This window comes from Triticum dicoccoides, chromosome 5B (assembly GCF_002162155.2).
Source record: "Triticum dicoccoides isolate Atlit2015 ecotype Zavitan chromosome 5B, WEW_v2.0, whole genome shotgun sequence".
NCBI classification, from domain to species: domain Eukaryota; kingdom Viridiplantae; phylum Streptophyta; class Magnoliopsida; order Poales; family Poaceae; genus Triticum; species Triticum dicoccoides.
The window spans coordinates 468,626,572-468,643,046 of NC_041389.1; the positions used below are offsets into that span (position 1 = coordinate 468,626,572).

Consider the following 16,475-nt stretch of genomic DNA (forward strand, 5'->3'; position numbering starts at 1 on the left):
ATGCACCGCCGACGTCTAGGTCGATGCGGAGTCGACCAGGGGATTCCCTCGTTCCAAGCTCCCACCACCGCACCTCAGGGGCCAGATCTTGCAGCACGGGCGCGCTGAATCCGGACCGGAGAGGGGATGCAGAGCAGACGAAAGGGCCCGGAGATCTGATCTGGCGGAGCCACCGGAGCAGCCCACAGCAACGAGGTACCTCCGCTGTCCAACCGCCGCCCGCACGGCCGGAGGGACGACCAGCACCCACAGCGCCCTCCACCGGAGAGAGCGGCGCCGCCCACCAGATCCAGGGCCGCCGCCCCGGGAACCAGAGCTCCCTGCGCGGATGCAGGCCAGCAGGGCCTCGCCACCACCATCACTGGGGCCGCACGGCGGCCGGCGGCGCCCTCAGGTGGCGGCGGGGAAAGGGGAGGCGAACGAGAGAGGGGCTCGGGAGGCTAGGGTTTGGTCGCCCCCGAGTCGCCCACTCGGGGCGACGCGAGAGCCGGGGGGAAGGTGGGTTCCTTTGGCGTCCGAGAGGGACCTTTGAAGTAGTGTTCACCACTTGATGTGTTCTTGTTAATTGGGCAGGTCCCAACAAGGTAAATGTGCAGCTAAACTGAAGACCGGAGCGGATATGCTCAGAGCCAATGCGACTAATATGCTCAAGATTTTCCGGGGCTCCATCCAAATCCAAGGCACATCTGGTTTTGCTGATGTTGGTGGTTGTTAGTCAATGGTTGACCCCTGTTCTACGTGCCTAATTGATTGTTTGGTTGTTTACCTTTTTGGTACTGGGCTATCTTGAACCGCTCGTAGTTAGGTTATGTGTGTTATTAGGTTTTTGCCTTTTATTGCACGGTACCGATTGTCGACATGCATAGCGGGTTTCCTGATAATGCATCGAACTCACTTTTATCCTTTCTCTCCTCCCGCATCCCTTATTGTTCGATAGATTTTTAAGTTTTCATTATGCAATTATGCAAGTAATGAAAAGGAGGAAGCCTGGTTCAGAAAAGAAAATTATGGGGTAAGGGCATCTCCAACGCTGACCACCAAAACAGATAGGGTATCCGTTCGCGGACTAATCTGGACCAAACCAGTCTACGGACAGTGATATGGGAGCCGGTCATCCAACCATGCTCGCGTCCATTTTAAAACATATTTGAATAAATCGGACATATTTCATCAAACATGACGGAAATCAGTAAAGTTTGGACATAACTTACTTAGAACAGACGATATTTTGTCTGTTTAACTAAAAAACTTAAAACAAAAACTAGGAGGGTAACTTGTAGGGTGGCCTCGTACGCCTGGCGCTTGCGGAGGACCGACAATGACTTGGCAGGTGGCCGGCTGGTACAACGGTGGCGTCGACGAGGAAAGAAGCAGATGCAGATAAAGAATGAAGGGATGAAGACGCGAGGTCCGAGTGTAGTTTTCGGTAGACCAGGGGTCTCGGACTCCTACCTGGCAACGGTCTGGACTCCTACAAAGCCCCTCCAAGTTTGGTTTTGGTTTACGGGATTTCATATAGCCGGACAGGTTGGCAAAGAGATACATGACATCGTTGGATGTCAAATTGGGTCATACTGCCCGGTTTGGGAGAGGTTTCGCTTTTGAGATGCCCTAAGAACCACTAACCACACGATATTACATAAGTGATCCAGAGGACATACATATTCTAGGAGAAAACGAAGTTACACTCGGCCTAAGGGCTTCTCCAACACTGACCCCAAACCGAACATGACATCTATCCGTGGATCAGGGGGACCAGTTCGCGGACACTTGTGCGGGGGTTGGCCATCCAACCATAGCCGCATATGTCTGGTTATATTTCGGATGAAATTTAATGAAAATGAATGAATTTGTTGGATACTTATACAAACTGGACGATACTCATTCATACTTGGATAATTTTACATAAAACCATATGTTTTCATCTAAACTGGAGCAAACTCATTACATTTCAACATATTTCAACTAAATTGTACTCTAAACCTAGTCTAAATAACCACCGGCGCCCGTTCCCCATGTCCGGTCGGCTATGAGCCTCAGAAAATGAAGGTCCTTCTCCGCAGCCTGCAACCGGCTAATCGGCCGACGATGATGAGCCTGCCAATCATGGCTTCGATGGGAGGGGGAGAGTGGTGGCTTTCTTGGGACCCGAGAATCAGCGACCTTTCAAGCTCTACTCTTCCTCCCTGCTGCCGCCGCCCGCGGCCGTGCCGACTTCGTGGTCGTGGCGGCGGGGTGCACCCGTTGAGGAGCTGGCTACATGCCCTCATCCTCGCTCTTGACGTACACTTCATTAGCCGCCTCGTTGATCTCCTTGAAGGTGGCTTCTAACTCTGTCTGATGGAGATGGTACGGTGAACGATTGCGACACATGTCACTGGCATGGCGATAGGAGTCGAGCAGTGCCTCCTAATCGGCCACGTCCATGTCCGGTGCGATGACCGTACCGGCGGCGAGTGGCTGCTCCACGCGCAAGTGCTCGTCGAGGAGGCGGAGGTTGAACTCCTGGTCAGTTTGTGCCTGCCTGAATGCGGCCTCCCGCTCTACCAACACCATCTAGGTGTAGTGAGAATGGGCCTCGCCCATGGTGATGCTGGCACGAGGACTATGGAGCCAGCTCGTCGTCGACCGCCTCCTCTATTGGGGCATCCACATTGCCGGCCTCCGTCTGCTTGTCGGCCTGCCTGCCAGATGCAATGGTGGCGATCTTCTTCTTCTGCTTGGACGAGAGGCTATCCCAAACGGCTTTGGAGCTCGATGAGGCTCTGACAGGCGTGGTGCCGAGAGGAGAAAGAGAGCGGAGGAGGTCGGATGCGGCTGTGGCCGGGCCGGAGTTTAAACAATGGGTGGATGATAGGGCAACCAACGAGGTGATTAATGGTGGGCGACAGACGGACGGATGAACAGGTGGCGCCGAAGTGGGTTCCTCGGCATCCGCACATGTGTAATGTAGGTAGACAGACGGACGGGCTGTAGTTTGAACGCGGAGCAGTTGCATGGACCGGGAAGCGGCACATATGACACTCTCGGCCGGCGCGGCACTTCAGTGCCGAAGAGACGCGAGAGGTTGCGTCCGCTCTGGGCCGGCATGAATGCGGCAGTGGCGCTCTAGAGCCGCGTTGACTGCATCGGACAGGAAAGGACGCGGACGAGGAAGAGGGTTTGTGTGGGCCAGGGCTATCCGACGCTTTCTGTGACAGCGGTCCGGAAGCCCGCAAAGCCCATCCCTGGATTTGCTTCAGGTTTACAAAAAAAGTGATATCCAACCTGCCGAGCGAACTGGTACAGAACCGTGCTATATGGCAAAACACGTCCGGACCTTGTGGTCCGGACTGTTGCATATGGTTGAAGGATCGGCTTTGTAGATGTCCTAATGCCCAACCAGCCACCCTATCATTGGTGCATACCAAGTCCAACGGAGATACGAGTACGCTGACCGTCTGTAGACTGGTGAGGGTTGTTAGTTCGAGTGAGGACGTACGCCTTGCGCCGGCGTGGGACGCGTACGTCCGTCCTCCCCCCGGCCTGGTCCCAAGCTGAAGGAGCAGTGAGTAAGGCCAACTTCACCGCACGACTCCAAACGGACGTTCGGATTGGCCGGATTTTGTTTCTTTGGGGCGTCGATGGATACGCCCGTGTCCGGCTGTGTCTATTGGGTCGTGCGTGCGCCCACCGCGCGGCCGCACCCCAAATCACGTCCGTGTTTAGGAAAACAATAAAAAAAGAAAACATAAAAAAATGACTAAAAAAGTAAATAAACGCAGCTTAATAAAAAATAAAACTTAGTTAGGGGGGTCCATGGCCACAAAACGACCCGGTTTCGTCACATTAATAATTAAACATAAAAAGAAAAAAAAACGGTCGCCGCCGGCGCGCTCCTGCCCGTGCCCGTCGTTGCCGTCGCCGTGGCACTCTTCACTGGCCGCCGGTGTCGTCGTCGTCGCTGACGAGGTCGACGTAGGCCGGCGGCGTCCACAGGTGGGCCGGCGGTGCGTGCGGTGCCTGGTAGACGGGGGCGGGCTGGACGGCGGGAGGTGCCTGCAACACCTCCTCCCGTGGCGACCCCTCCCGCTCCGGTGATTGCGGCGGAGTGGCGCGCCAGTCCACGCCCGGGCTGGCGGCCATCTCCGGAGCAGTGCAGGACCAGGCCCACCCCGCGCCCACCAGCTGCTGGAAGGCGGCCGCCGGCTCCTCCTCCATGGCGTCCTCCCTCCTCTCCTCCGTCAAGGCCGCCATCTGCAGCTCCGGGAAGGCCACGTCGCCGGCGGCAGACTGTGCCATGGCCTCCTCCAAGCCATCCCGTTGCCGCTCGTCGTGCATGCGCATGGAGTCCTCCATGACACGCTGCACGAGACGGGCTTCCTCCTCCGCCGTCATGCGAGGAGGTGGTGGTGGCGATGGAGACGGCGACGGCGTGGGCGTGAGGCCGCGCACCACCCTACGCCCGCGCTCCTGGGGAGCGGCCACTCGGCCCTCTGGGCGTGGCCGCCGTGGCCCCGTCGACGTGCCGACGAAATAGGACGCCCACCGCGCGTCGTGCTCATCGCGAGTCGGGTGCGTACCTGGGGTCGTAGTAGAGGTCGTCCGGGGGGAGGCGGCGGCGGGAAGCCAGCCTCGCGGTCGTGCTTGCCTTTGCGGCCGTAGTTCCAGAGCCCCATGGCTGCGGGGCGGCCGGCCGGCGAGTTCTTGGCTAGGGTTTGGGGCCTGGGGCTGTCGGGTTTCGAGGAGGCCGCGGGGTGGCGTGGGGCAGTGTGGACGACGACCGGTCCACGCTTCCCACTTAAAGAAGGACGGCGACCCTTCCATGTATGGATGACAGGTAGGGCCGCCCGCCCGTGCGCATTGATGTGGGCGGGAGGAAGGTAGGTGGCCGCCTGCCACGCGGCCCCGACGCGGACGAGGGCGCGTCCGTTAGGTGTCCGCCGCGATCCAAATCCGGCGCAAGTTTGCGCTCGAAATAGATCGGCCCGGACACAAAACGGACAGGATGGGTGTCCGTCCGGACCGTCGCGCGCTGGGCCGCCTCCTTTGTCGCTTTTACCCTAAACGGATCGCGACGGACAGGATAGGGTCGCGCGGTGGAGTTGGCCTAATAAACGACGAGCGGCACGGCGACCGCGCCCATGGGGCAGGACGGGAGTTGCCGAGTTGGTAGCTAGGTCGACCATCGTACGCGGTAGGCTACACGGGAACCCGACCAAGTGCATCCGTGTCGGTCCTGCATTAGAAAGCACAAAGCGACCAGTCGTTGTCCGCGGCTGCATGCAGCTGGCCGGTTTCAACGTACGCACCGTATATGCTCAGATCGGTCTTCATTCGCATACTGCACGTGATGCTGCGCTCCATGACCAACAAACCCACCTAAGACGTCGATTCATACTTCCAATCTTTTTTTTTTAAAAGCTTTCATAGGCAGAGGGGAGCTTTGATACATGGCACTTGAGAATTAGCAAAGCCTTTTAAGAACGTGGCAACCAGGCATAGAATAAGGCGTGCGCCCATTTCGAATCTCAAGATTTAACTTTAATCATTAATTTAATTAATAAAATATAAGTAGCGTGCCTTCAAAATTGTAACATTGAAAACTTCTTTCGAATACAAATCCAAAGGATCACACATAAACTACAAGATGTTTAATTTTGACTACGTTGCATGCCTTATTCAAAAGAATGTAGGGAGTATATACATTGTATGGAGTGGCTTGCTCTCAATCAATTGAGAATTAACTACCTTTCTCAGTTGATTCCACAATTATGTTCATACACATCTAAACAAATGGTAACCGTGTTATTAAAACATGTTCATCTAGTGAAAAAACAAAAATGTAATGTCTGCCATCAAAGTTCATAATTATTTTTTGACATGGATCTCAACACCAAATTAACGGCCTTGGTGTCGACTAAGAGTTAACTAACCCTAATCGACTACGAATTAGCGAGAGGTAATATCACCTGGAGTCATAAGACTTGTGCTCGATATTCAGTTTGATTACGGAACCTGTAAAATACAGAATTGTGGTCACATAACTTGTCATCTCGTGCAAATACAGTCATTTCGTCTGTATCCCGTGCTTACGTGGCATGCCAGTGCGGCTATTGCCCACTGTCGGTGATTGAAACAAATTGGTGCAAGAAATGAGAAATAAAAAGGGTCGGTAGGTTCAAACTCGCGATTTCATTTACTTGAACGCACTAGCAAACCACTCCACCTAACACAGTTTCATGCATACCTGGAGATAAATTTACTTTTACACTGGACATACACTATTCTGCTCGTATCTATTTTCCCGGGTTTGGCCAGAAAAATAGGTTCTGAAAAAACTTTTTTTGTCAGGAATTTTTAAATGAAATTCGATTTTAAAACACGCGTCAAAATGTATAATGTTTAACCCAAAACACACACAAACTTGTTCACGAGCAAGGTTTTTTTATTCCGGTTTTCTTTAGAAGGAGCTGCAAAATCCTGTTTTCGAAATATCTTGACAATTATGGGTTTTTTGCCTGAAATGTTGAAATAAATTTTTTATTTAATTTTTTAATGTCTAAATATATTTAGTTTAACTAATTACTTTATAAGTGCTTCCTGTACAGTGGTCAGCCCGACTCCTACACCACAGAAAAGTCGCGAGTCGAATTCATTGTTGCGGCAACAAGAACAATATTTTAAATAACATATTTTTTTCAAATGAGTGTGAGTAACACAAAAATATATTTCCCAAAAGTGTGTCTCATACTGTATGCCCATATGAGGATTTAAGTTACGTTCATGTATTGTTAGACTAGTTTCTCTCCTTTAAATACAAAATTTTGGGCGCTCAATTTTTTCTCTGAATGGAAATTTAGTTAGCAAAAAATTATTTGGATATTGGTAGTCGTCATTGCAAAAACATTAACCTCGTATTCCTCTTTCTGAGCTCAAAAAGGTACTTGGTGTACTGGGTAGCTCATGTGCGTCGGTGTGTTATTAGGTGGTCGTGGGTTCGAACCCATCACGCGCAGCATTTTTTATTTTATTTGAGGGCCATTTTTCATAATTAAATAAATTCAATGGCCTTTGTGCAAAAAAAAAAATCGCGCACGTCGCCCTAAAGCGATATCTGTCACCGATAGCTGCCCTGTGCCTAGACGGCATATCACGCCAACGGTGTATGCGCGCGCAAACAGCCGGATTGACCGTATTTGCACCTAAACACAAGTTAGATCAACAAAAATCCGTATTTTTAAAATTTTAGCACCAAACTGCACATCCGATGTAAGTTCTATGACTGACCGTGATATTACCTCAATTAGCAAAGCTAAGTTTGCATGGTTACATTGGCACCTACAAAAATATGCGCACGATCTGGCGGCAAGGCATCTCAAGCTTGATTAATTATATACCTCTTTGTCCCTGTGAGGAGCTAGAGGGGCAGCATCGCAAGCTTAATTAATTATTTATCACAGTATATTGTTTTGTTCACTCTCGCGAAAGATGCTCGTTGGCTTATATTCGCAAAAAAAAAGATGCTCGTTTGCTTAAACTAGAAAGTTTGCATAAATGCATGTGTTAAGAGAGGCAACTAAACTAGTATCCCACCTGGCCCTCGTGCACCTACGTGCATGACGAAGTTAATTAGCCTCCCGAACGTCGCGATCAGCTGCCGCGAGCCATGACGATGTATGCATGCATTCCAAGTCGCTTTCCAACTAAAGAAAAAAAGGTCGCTGTCACCACACATTAGCGACCTCCATGGCCCCAAAATAGCGTTCCCTCCAGCTCCAAAGCCCAAGATTCCTCTCTCCTCCTCACTGATTGCGTGCTTTGACCGGTCTGAAGCGAACAAAGTGCAGCGCTACAGCAAGTGCTCTCCCTGTCCCCGTTGACACTGACAGCACGGGCGCATTGATCGATGACGAATTGGCATGCGTCACCCGCACCAACGTGCACTCTACTCTTGGCCGCGTATATATAGCAGCTCCATCGTTCTGCCCGTATCCACTATCCAGAGTCCAGACCACCGGATAGATCATCAATCCAGTCCACTTTCTCAGACAAACAAACAGACAGACAGACTAGCTAACACGTCGACAAGGTGAACGTAGACGTAGACGTCGACCGTCGTCGCAGCCTCGCAGGGGAAGAGAAGAGAGATGGGCTCGTGCGTCTCGCGATCGACGGCGTCGGTGGAGGGGTCCGGGCGGGCGGTGGCCACGGCGAAGGTGGTCGGCCCGGACGGCTCTTTGGCGCAGTTCGCGGCGCCCGTCATGGCGGGCGAGGCGCTGGGGGACGCCGCCCGCGCGTCGAGCTTCCTGTGCAGCGCCGACGAGCTCCGCTTCGACGCGCCCGCCCGTGCGCTGGCGGCCGAGGAGGCGCTGCAGCCCGGGTGGCTCTACTTCGCGCTGCCCATGTCCATGCTCCGCCGGCCGCTCTCTGGGCAGGAGATGGCCGCCCTCGCCGTCAAGGCCAGCTCCGCGCTCGCCGTCGCCAGCGGTAAGGGGCGGAAGGCGGCTCGGGTGGCGCCGTTAGTCCTCGCTGACGATGAGGGCACCGGAACAGAGGACGGTGGATGGAGTCGCCACGCGTATGGAAAAAGCGATGCGCTCAAGACGGTGCACGGCGGCGGTGAGACGGTGGGGAAGACGAGGAAGCGAGCAGCTGGTGGTTCTTACGGAAGCCGCACGAGTCGTCCGGCAGGCGTGCAAAGGTTAAGCTCCATTTTGGAGGCCGATGACTGATTGATCCTAGTTCCCAGCTGATTCTTGCAAACGGTTAATTAGCAAAGTTTGGTGCGTGGGTTAGCCTAGTTATTAGTATTATTTTTTGGACCTGTGGTTAGCCTGGTTACTTGATTCAGTCGGCGCTCGATCCCCCAAGCTGAGGTGGAGATCAGTGTATATATATACTGCATATATACTATTGTACAAATGTACAAGATGCACCAATTTCATATGCACATTCTTCTTCTAAAGTTTTTCAGTTCATCCTCGCCCCTTCACTTCCATGTCAAGTGGGTCTGCTTATGGGCCGGCATGGGTGGTTTTGAGCCACCAAAGCGATGATGTTAACATGGACCTCTTCTACGAGTTGATTACTATAGCTCCGGACAATGGTGAAACTGTAAAAGTTTGCTTTCGCCTTGGCTTGGGGGAACAGAGCCGAATCAGGCCGCAAGTGGAGATGGGATTAAGTGGGACTATTTAGCCCATCCCACTTAATCTTCTTTAGTAGGCTCCCATTGAATAATAATAATAATAATCGGGCTAGCCCACTTATTCCATTGGATCCCGTTAAAAGCCCACTTAGATAACGTCGTGTCCGAACAAGTAGAGCAAGGGCAGTGCCGCAACGTACTCCCGCCGCCGCTAGTTCGCCATCGCGCCCCTGCTTCTTCCTCCTCACACCGCACCACCCCCGGCGGCCTCCCCATCACCGAAGCCACTCACCTCGCGCCGGCGCGGCAGGACGAGTAGCCGTCGTCGTTCACGGATGCCGGGGATCTGGGCGCCTGGGCAGCGGCGGTGGGAGTGGAGGTGGAGGTTCTCCTTTCGCGCAACCCTTGTGGCAACGGTGAAGTACGGCTTGGGGCGCGGGCTGGTCTCAAGGTAGGAGGAGTAGGACGAGGCGGCAAAGCGTAGATGGACGAGCGCATCGGCGTCTGAGCTTTCTTGCTAAATCATGCACAACGGACGGATCAGTACAGCGAGAACAAATCTATGAGAATTCAAAACCCAACGAGTGGCTAACATGGAGCTCGGGCGTCCACACGAATTGGTTACCATCAGCCTCGTCGATGCTAGTGCATGCGTGCGTGGGAGCTTGTTAAGTGGGAATCCCACTTATCCCACTTAATCCATATTAGTTTTTGTGGGATGCCCACTTTCTCTATCAAACTGTGTTGGGGTCTGGTGGATTGGTGGTGGGACTACCAACTATGGTCCCACCTCTGAGAGCCGAAAAATATCATGTTGTTTATTTTCACCATCTCCAAGGGCAAGAAGAACCTCTAGTGCTCTTTCTACGGGAAAATGGACATCAATTTAAATTCGGGCAATTGGTCTTGGTCCACCACATTGCTAATTTATACAGTCTTTCGCTGAGTCTACAGGATGTTCATCTCAGTGACGACACTTTGTATGCCATCCTTTGGAACAAGACTGACTCGGGTGACTACTCGACGAAGTCGGCTTACTTGGGGCAGCTGGACACCATGAATATTTCAATTTTAAAGCCAATTGTTTGAAAATTTTGAATGCCATCGAAGCATAGATTCTTTGCGTAGCATATTCATTAGGACTGCGTATGGAGGACCGGCTGGCTGGCTCGAGAGACATTGGTGGCGCATGTGCTGGCTATGCAAAAGGGAGCAAGAGTCCGTTGCACATCTTCTTTTCAACGGTGGATTTTCTTTACGCATCTGGCATGAGACTAAAGCTTGGTTTGTCCTCGTCGATGTTCACACCGACGCTTGGTGCCATTTCAATTTGATCATGGAGTGGCGGAGTTTTGTGATCAAAGTCGTCAGTTTCATTAGGGAAGGGATTGCATCCTTTGTGATGCTTGTATATTGAGAAATTTAGTATGAGAAGAATGCGAGTCTTTAAAAGCACTTCTACGATGCCGAGTATCATCACTCGGAAGATCAAAGAGGAAGCCAATATGTGAAGTCTGGCGGGAGTGAGGCAATTGAGTTTGATCATGCCACGAGAGTAGACCTATGTGTAAATAGTTGTAAAACTCTTCTTAGTTAATACGATGAGGCGAAGTTTTTGTCTTATTTTCCAAAAAAGAAGAGATGGCAACCAAGGAAGACGAGAAGCAATCTAGATCCCTAGACACTTGTCACCTCTCCCACTCACCTCCCCCTGCAACTTCAAACCCCCAATCACCTTCCCTTTGTCACTTCACTCGCCAAACCCCTGTTCCTAATGTCTCTATAATCTCCTTCAATAAATTTTAAAATTCAAATTCACATCGTCGTGCTAAGTCTAGCAATGCCACCCCTACCCCTTTCTCCCCCACCCACTTTGTTCTTTCTCGTTCTGTATTTTTATTTCCCTCGCCCCCTCCCCCTCAATCCTAGTTACAGGGTAATTTAATATATACAAATCCTTGCCTCATTTTGACACATAAGGTAGAGTTTAACTTACAAAACTATTGGTCCAACAGTCAATAGAAACAAAAGATACTCTCGAGTCAACGAAAGACTTTATTGTTTAGTCACGCAATTGCCTAATTAGGTGCCTAAACCTTAATGCACTCGAAGATTATGGATGTTTGGAAATACCCTACGCTCGTTTTGTATTTCCCCCGAGACTATCATGCAGAACGATGTTGTGGTTATTTTCCAGCTTGGTAGATCATGGGCCATTAGCAAACAACAATCTTTCACACATATGACCCCTTTCCAAGCAATAGGATAAGAGAGAAGTCCTTATTTAACACTGTCTTGAATTTTGTTTTCCTATTTGACATTGAAAATATTTCTCTTCCTTATCTAACATCAAGGTTAAATTTCATGCCCTTTATAACATTTCCGTCCTTTTTAAGTCTTGACGGTGCTAATGACACCTGAAAAGACCCTTTTGCCGTTTGTGACCAAAATTTCAATACATGCATACATGCATGATTAGCCAGGTGTATTGGGTGTCACTAGTAGAAAAGGGGGCATTTGTTCCGGTTCGTAAGGGCCTTTAGTCCCGGTTCATGAACCGGGACTAATGGGTCGTTACTAATACCTCCCCTCTTTAGTCCCGGTTCAAACACAAACCGGGACAGATGGTCCTCCACGTGGCCGGTGCGCCGAGCCCTGGTAGGGGGGCCTTTGGTCCCGGTTGGTGGCACCAACCGGGACCAAAAGGCATCCACGCGTCAACATTTCAGTGGCTGGGGTTTTTGTTTTTTTAAAGGGAGGGGGGTGGGGGTTTTGGGGGTTAATTTAGGTGTTTCATATATTGTGTTAGCTAGCTAATTAATAGAGAGAAGTGTCTCTCTCTTATGTCCGTGCTTGGTCGACGCTACATACTATATACATATAGCCCTCGACACGCTAGCTAGTAAGAAAATGAAGGGAACCATTGAGTAGTACAGAAGTTCGTCATGCATATGAAGAGAAATGATCGATCGACCTCTCCTTCTCCGAGAGATTGGTCGAATAACAAGTTTTCGTATCATGTACATCCGACACTACTGGCTACGACATGTACAATATATAAGATCTCTCAATTACAGTCTCCTAGCATTTGAAATCAACTTCCACATGGTATTCTCCGACTTTATTGATGACGTGGTCAAGAAATAATCCCGTCAATTCCTCTTGAATTGCTTTCATGCGATCTGGTGAGTTCATTCCGCATCTGCCACGTCTAATTTGAAGAAGGGGGTTAATTAATACATATATATGAATGAAACTCAACAGAAATGATGGTGTAATAAAATAAAATTGTGAATATTATTGCTTACGCACTTCATATTGTCTTTGAGAGTAGCCCCGCTTGTTTTTCAAAGTCGCGGTGTGGATGAACTCGCACACGTAGTATCCACAGAAATCATTCCCTTGTTCCGGCCACAAGCACTTTACGAGAAATAGAGGTCAATCAAACTGATAATGAAGCATTATAAATGACATTGATGAAAGTATAGCTATAGAATCAACGGGAGATGCACGCAACTAGCTAGCCAGTAGTACTTACTTTCGGGTATGTATATCGCAGCTCCTTGGGAAGTCCCAGAGCTTCTGCGGTGAACTGTTTTCAAACCCTGCAAGACAAAGAAAATAATTATTATTACTTGAGATATCAGGAAATGAACAAAAAGTTGCCGATATGGTGCGATAATGATCGATTGAACTTACTTGCTGAGCATTTCAGTCATGTCCGCATAGGTTTTGGGATCTTTCCGTCTCGAGTCTAAGACGGTTACTAGTCCACGCTCAAGCTTAATCTGCAGAAGAATATAGTGGTACCTGCACACACATGCATAACTCATCAATTACATTACTATAACCTCGCTCGAGTAATAAGGGAAACCGAATATGCACACGACGGTAACACTCACTTGCCGTTGTAAGGAAAGAGTATGGTATCTTTGTTTTGATTTTTGATCAACGATTGTAGCAAGTTGTCCTCGGCCTCTTTGACGTCCTTTTCAACCAAAAAATCATCTATGATATTTGTGTTAATGAACCCAATATCATAAATTTCTTGTTTTTTGCACTCACGATCTTCAATCTGCATAATATATTGAGGATAATTAATTATAAATACATGCAATGAAAGAGCCGAGCTATATATAGAGACTTAATGACAGAAATAGTACTTACATGCAGTAGCAAAAGAGCGTTAATTTATCGAGGGCCTTTTGATTGAAGAACTCGAAGAACTCCTCAAATGGAACAAGCAACAGATCATTTCCAACGAGGTCGTGCTCCTCTTTAATTCTCAGATACAAAGTATTCCTCCCCCCAGACTCTCTGCAGGTTTTCATGTACCAAGTATGGAATCTTCGCATCATCGTTGTTAGAGATTTTTCATCTTTGACGAGAGGCTTCCCGTACTCGTATTTGTGTTCTTCCACCTCCATGAAATCAGGAAGTGCATCGTCAGGCAGGTAATCTTGTAGATTGCCATAACCGGCCACCATCCCCGGAACATTAGCGACGATGTTGCCGCTAGACACATTAAGCGGGGGGCAGGATTGGTTTGCTTGTTCGCCGAGGTGGTCAATTTTTTTCGCAGCTGCTCGTTCTCTTGCTCTTTGATGTCTGACAGTACTTCCCGACCGCTCCGCTTGGAGATATGTCTGTTCAGCAATGCGCTCATAGTTGGTTCTCGGCGGAGACTTTGCCGGTTTCCTCAAGGCATCGAGAGTGCGCTTTAATTTCACCGGATCTACCTTCTCCTCTGGAGGTGGATGTATCTTTGCTTTCACCCCTTCAAAGAAGTCCTTCACGTGGGTCCACACGATCGTATCGTTTTCCTTCTCGGTCCTCTCGTACGGTAACTTCTCTAGAGGCTTTAGAGGTGGACCATATCTGTATTGCCTCCCGCCTCTGGTTGTGCTGCTAGACGCCGGAGCAGACGGAGCGGCTGCGGCGTCTGTCTTCTTTTGTGCTTGCTTATGAGGCGGAGGATAAGGACTATGACACGCCGGAGCAGCCGAGGCGGCGGCGGGTCTCTTCCGCCCTTGCTGGCAAGGTGGAGAAGGAGGAGGCTGTTGGCTGCTCGGGAGCGCCGGCGTAGGCGGAGAAGGAGGCGGAGTGCTGCCACACGCCGGAGAAGGAGGCGGAGTGCCGCCAAGCGTGCCCTGATCGTCACTCGCCGGAGGAGGAGGCGGTGGATCAGGCGGAGTGCCCTGACTTGCCGGAGGAGGAGGAGGCGGTGGCGTCCAGTTCGGAAGGTTGATGAGCTCCTTCCGCCATAGGCATGGAGTCTTCAGAGCAGAACCCAGCCTAGTCTCCCCTTCACCGGTAGGGTGGTCAAGCAGGAGGTCCTCAAATCCCTCCGTTATTTCATCCACCATCACCTTAGCATATCCTTCTGGAATCGGCTGGCAGTGATAAGTTGTGCCGGGTCCACTAGGATAAACTTGGCCAACAGCCGCCTTGACCTTCAAATTCATCCATCGCGCCATAATGTGGCAATTTTGAGACTCCATGATATCATCCACGGGATAGCTGGCAGGAGCCGCCAAGACATGCTCCGGCTGAAGCAGCTCAGTGGAAGCCACGCTGCTTCTCCGCTGAGATGGCGGGGTAGCTTCGGGGGAAGCTTCGGCAGGTCGTTTGCTGCGATCTGCTGCTTCTCGTTCCTCTAGCCCCATTACCCTTTCGTGCAGCGCCTGTAGTTGGCCCTGCTCCAGTTTCTTCCTCCTCTCATGGGTTTTGTAACCCCCTGCGTCCGGAAAACCAACCTTCCATGGAATGGAGCCTGGCGTGCCTCGTGTTCGTCCAGGGTGCTCAGGATTCCCGAGGGCCATTGTGAGCTCGTCCTTCTCCCTGTCTGGAACGAACGTCCCTCGCTGCGCTGCATCAATATAGTGCCGAAGGTTCTTGACTGGTATTTGCAGTTGCTCGTCCATCCAATGGCACTTCCCTGATACAGGGTCCAAGGTTCCGCCAGCCCCGAAGAACCAAGTCCAGCAACGGTCTGGCCAGTACATAGTCTCTGGTTCGATCCCTTTTTCAAGCAGATCATGCTCAGCCTTGGACCACTTAGGTTGGGCTTTGAGGTAGCCACCTGACCCCGTGCGATGGTGAAGCATCTTCTTCGCAGCATTTTGCTTGTTTGTCGCTGACATCTTCTTACTCTTTTCCGATGTCTTGTGGGCCACAAATTCGGGCCAGTGATCTTTGATCTTCTCATATTTGCCGATGAATTCCGGTGTCTTTTTTTGTCAACAATTTGTTCAGCTCTTTCCTCCACCTCCTGAATAGGGTTGCCATCTTCTTAAGAGCACAAGACTTGATTAATTGCTCTTTAACTGGCTTCTCCGGATCCTCCTCTGGCGGTAGGGTGAAATTTGCCTTCAGCTCAGTCCAAAGATCTTCTTTCTGCATATCATTGACATAAGACACCTCAGGGTCTTCCTCCTTAGGCTTATACCATTGTTGGATGCTGACCGGGATCTTGTCCCTAACAAGAACCCCGCACTGAGCAGTAAATGCGCGCTTTGTCCGAATGGGTTCAATCGGTTCGCCGTCAGGCGCGATTTCTATGATCTCAAACTTTTCATCCGAGCTCAACTTTTTCTTCGGGCCTCGTCTCCTTACTGAAGTTGTGCTCGATCCGGAGGGCTAGAAATTATAAGGAAGAAAGACAAGAGTAATTAATATGTGTACATATACCAAAACAATGGATGCATCAATTAACTAGTCAGCACGGGCTTAACTAATATATATATATATATACCTGGCCGGACTCGGTTCGGTCACCGGAGCAGTCAGCACGGTCTCCTTCTTGTACCTCCATTGTGTCATCGGAGCCATCATGAACATAGTCCTCTTCTTGTATCGACATTAATGGGCCGAAGCCATCATGAACATAGCCCTCTTCTTCACCCAGTCCTTCCTGACCATCGGTGTCGTTGAGAAATGACGCAACTTCATCACTTCCTTGTGTGATTATGTCCCCCAACATCGCTTCTGTTTCTTCGTCTCGGGAGTGCTCCATAGTTTCTGCAAATATTTACAACATGTCAATTATTATTCAAACATGGTACAGATGGATATATATATATATATATATATATATATATATATATATATATATATATATATATATTAGTGGCAAACATAGAACTAGCTAGCTAATCACAATAAGGAATCATGTTAGTGGCCTCGACGCTGCTTCTCTAGGGTTTGGGGTCGCCTCGACACAACGCTTCAAGGGTTTGGGGTGGCCTCGACGACATCGCTCTTTTAACTTGGTAAATTTGGGTGGCCTCGAGAGAGTTAATTTGTCGGGTAGGGGCGCGGCGGGAGGGGGTAGGAGACCAACATC

General features: G+C 50.1%; 1 protein-coding gene across 1 annotated transcript; it reads left to right on the forward strand.

Annotated features, from left to right (window-relative positions):
- Positions 1-7,993: 7,993 nt before the first annotated feature.
- Positions 7,994-8,926, forward strand: LOC119305781. Its single transcript, XM_037582210.1, has one exon. It carries the CDS (start codon positions 8,130-8,132, stop codon positions 8,712-8,714), a length of 585 nt encoding a protein of 194 aa, XP_037438107.1. The 5' UTR covers positions 7,994-8,129; the 3' UTR covers positions 8,715-8,926.
- Positions 8,927-16,475: the final 7,549 nt, after the last annotated feature.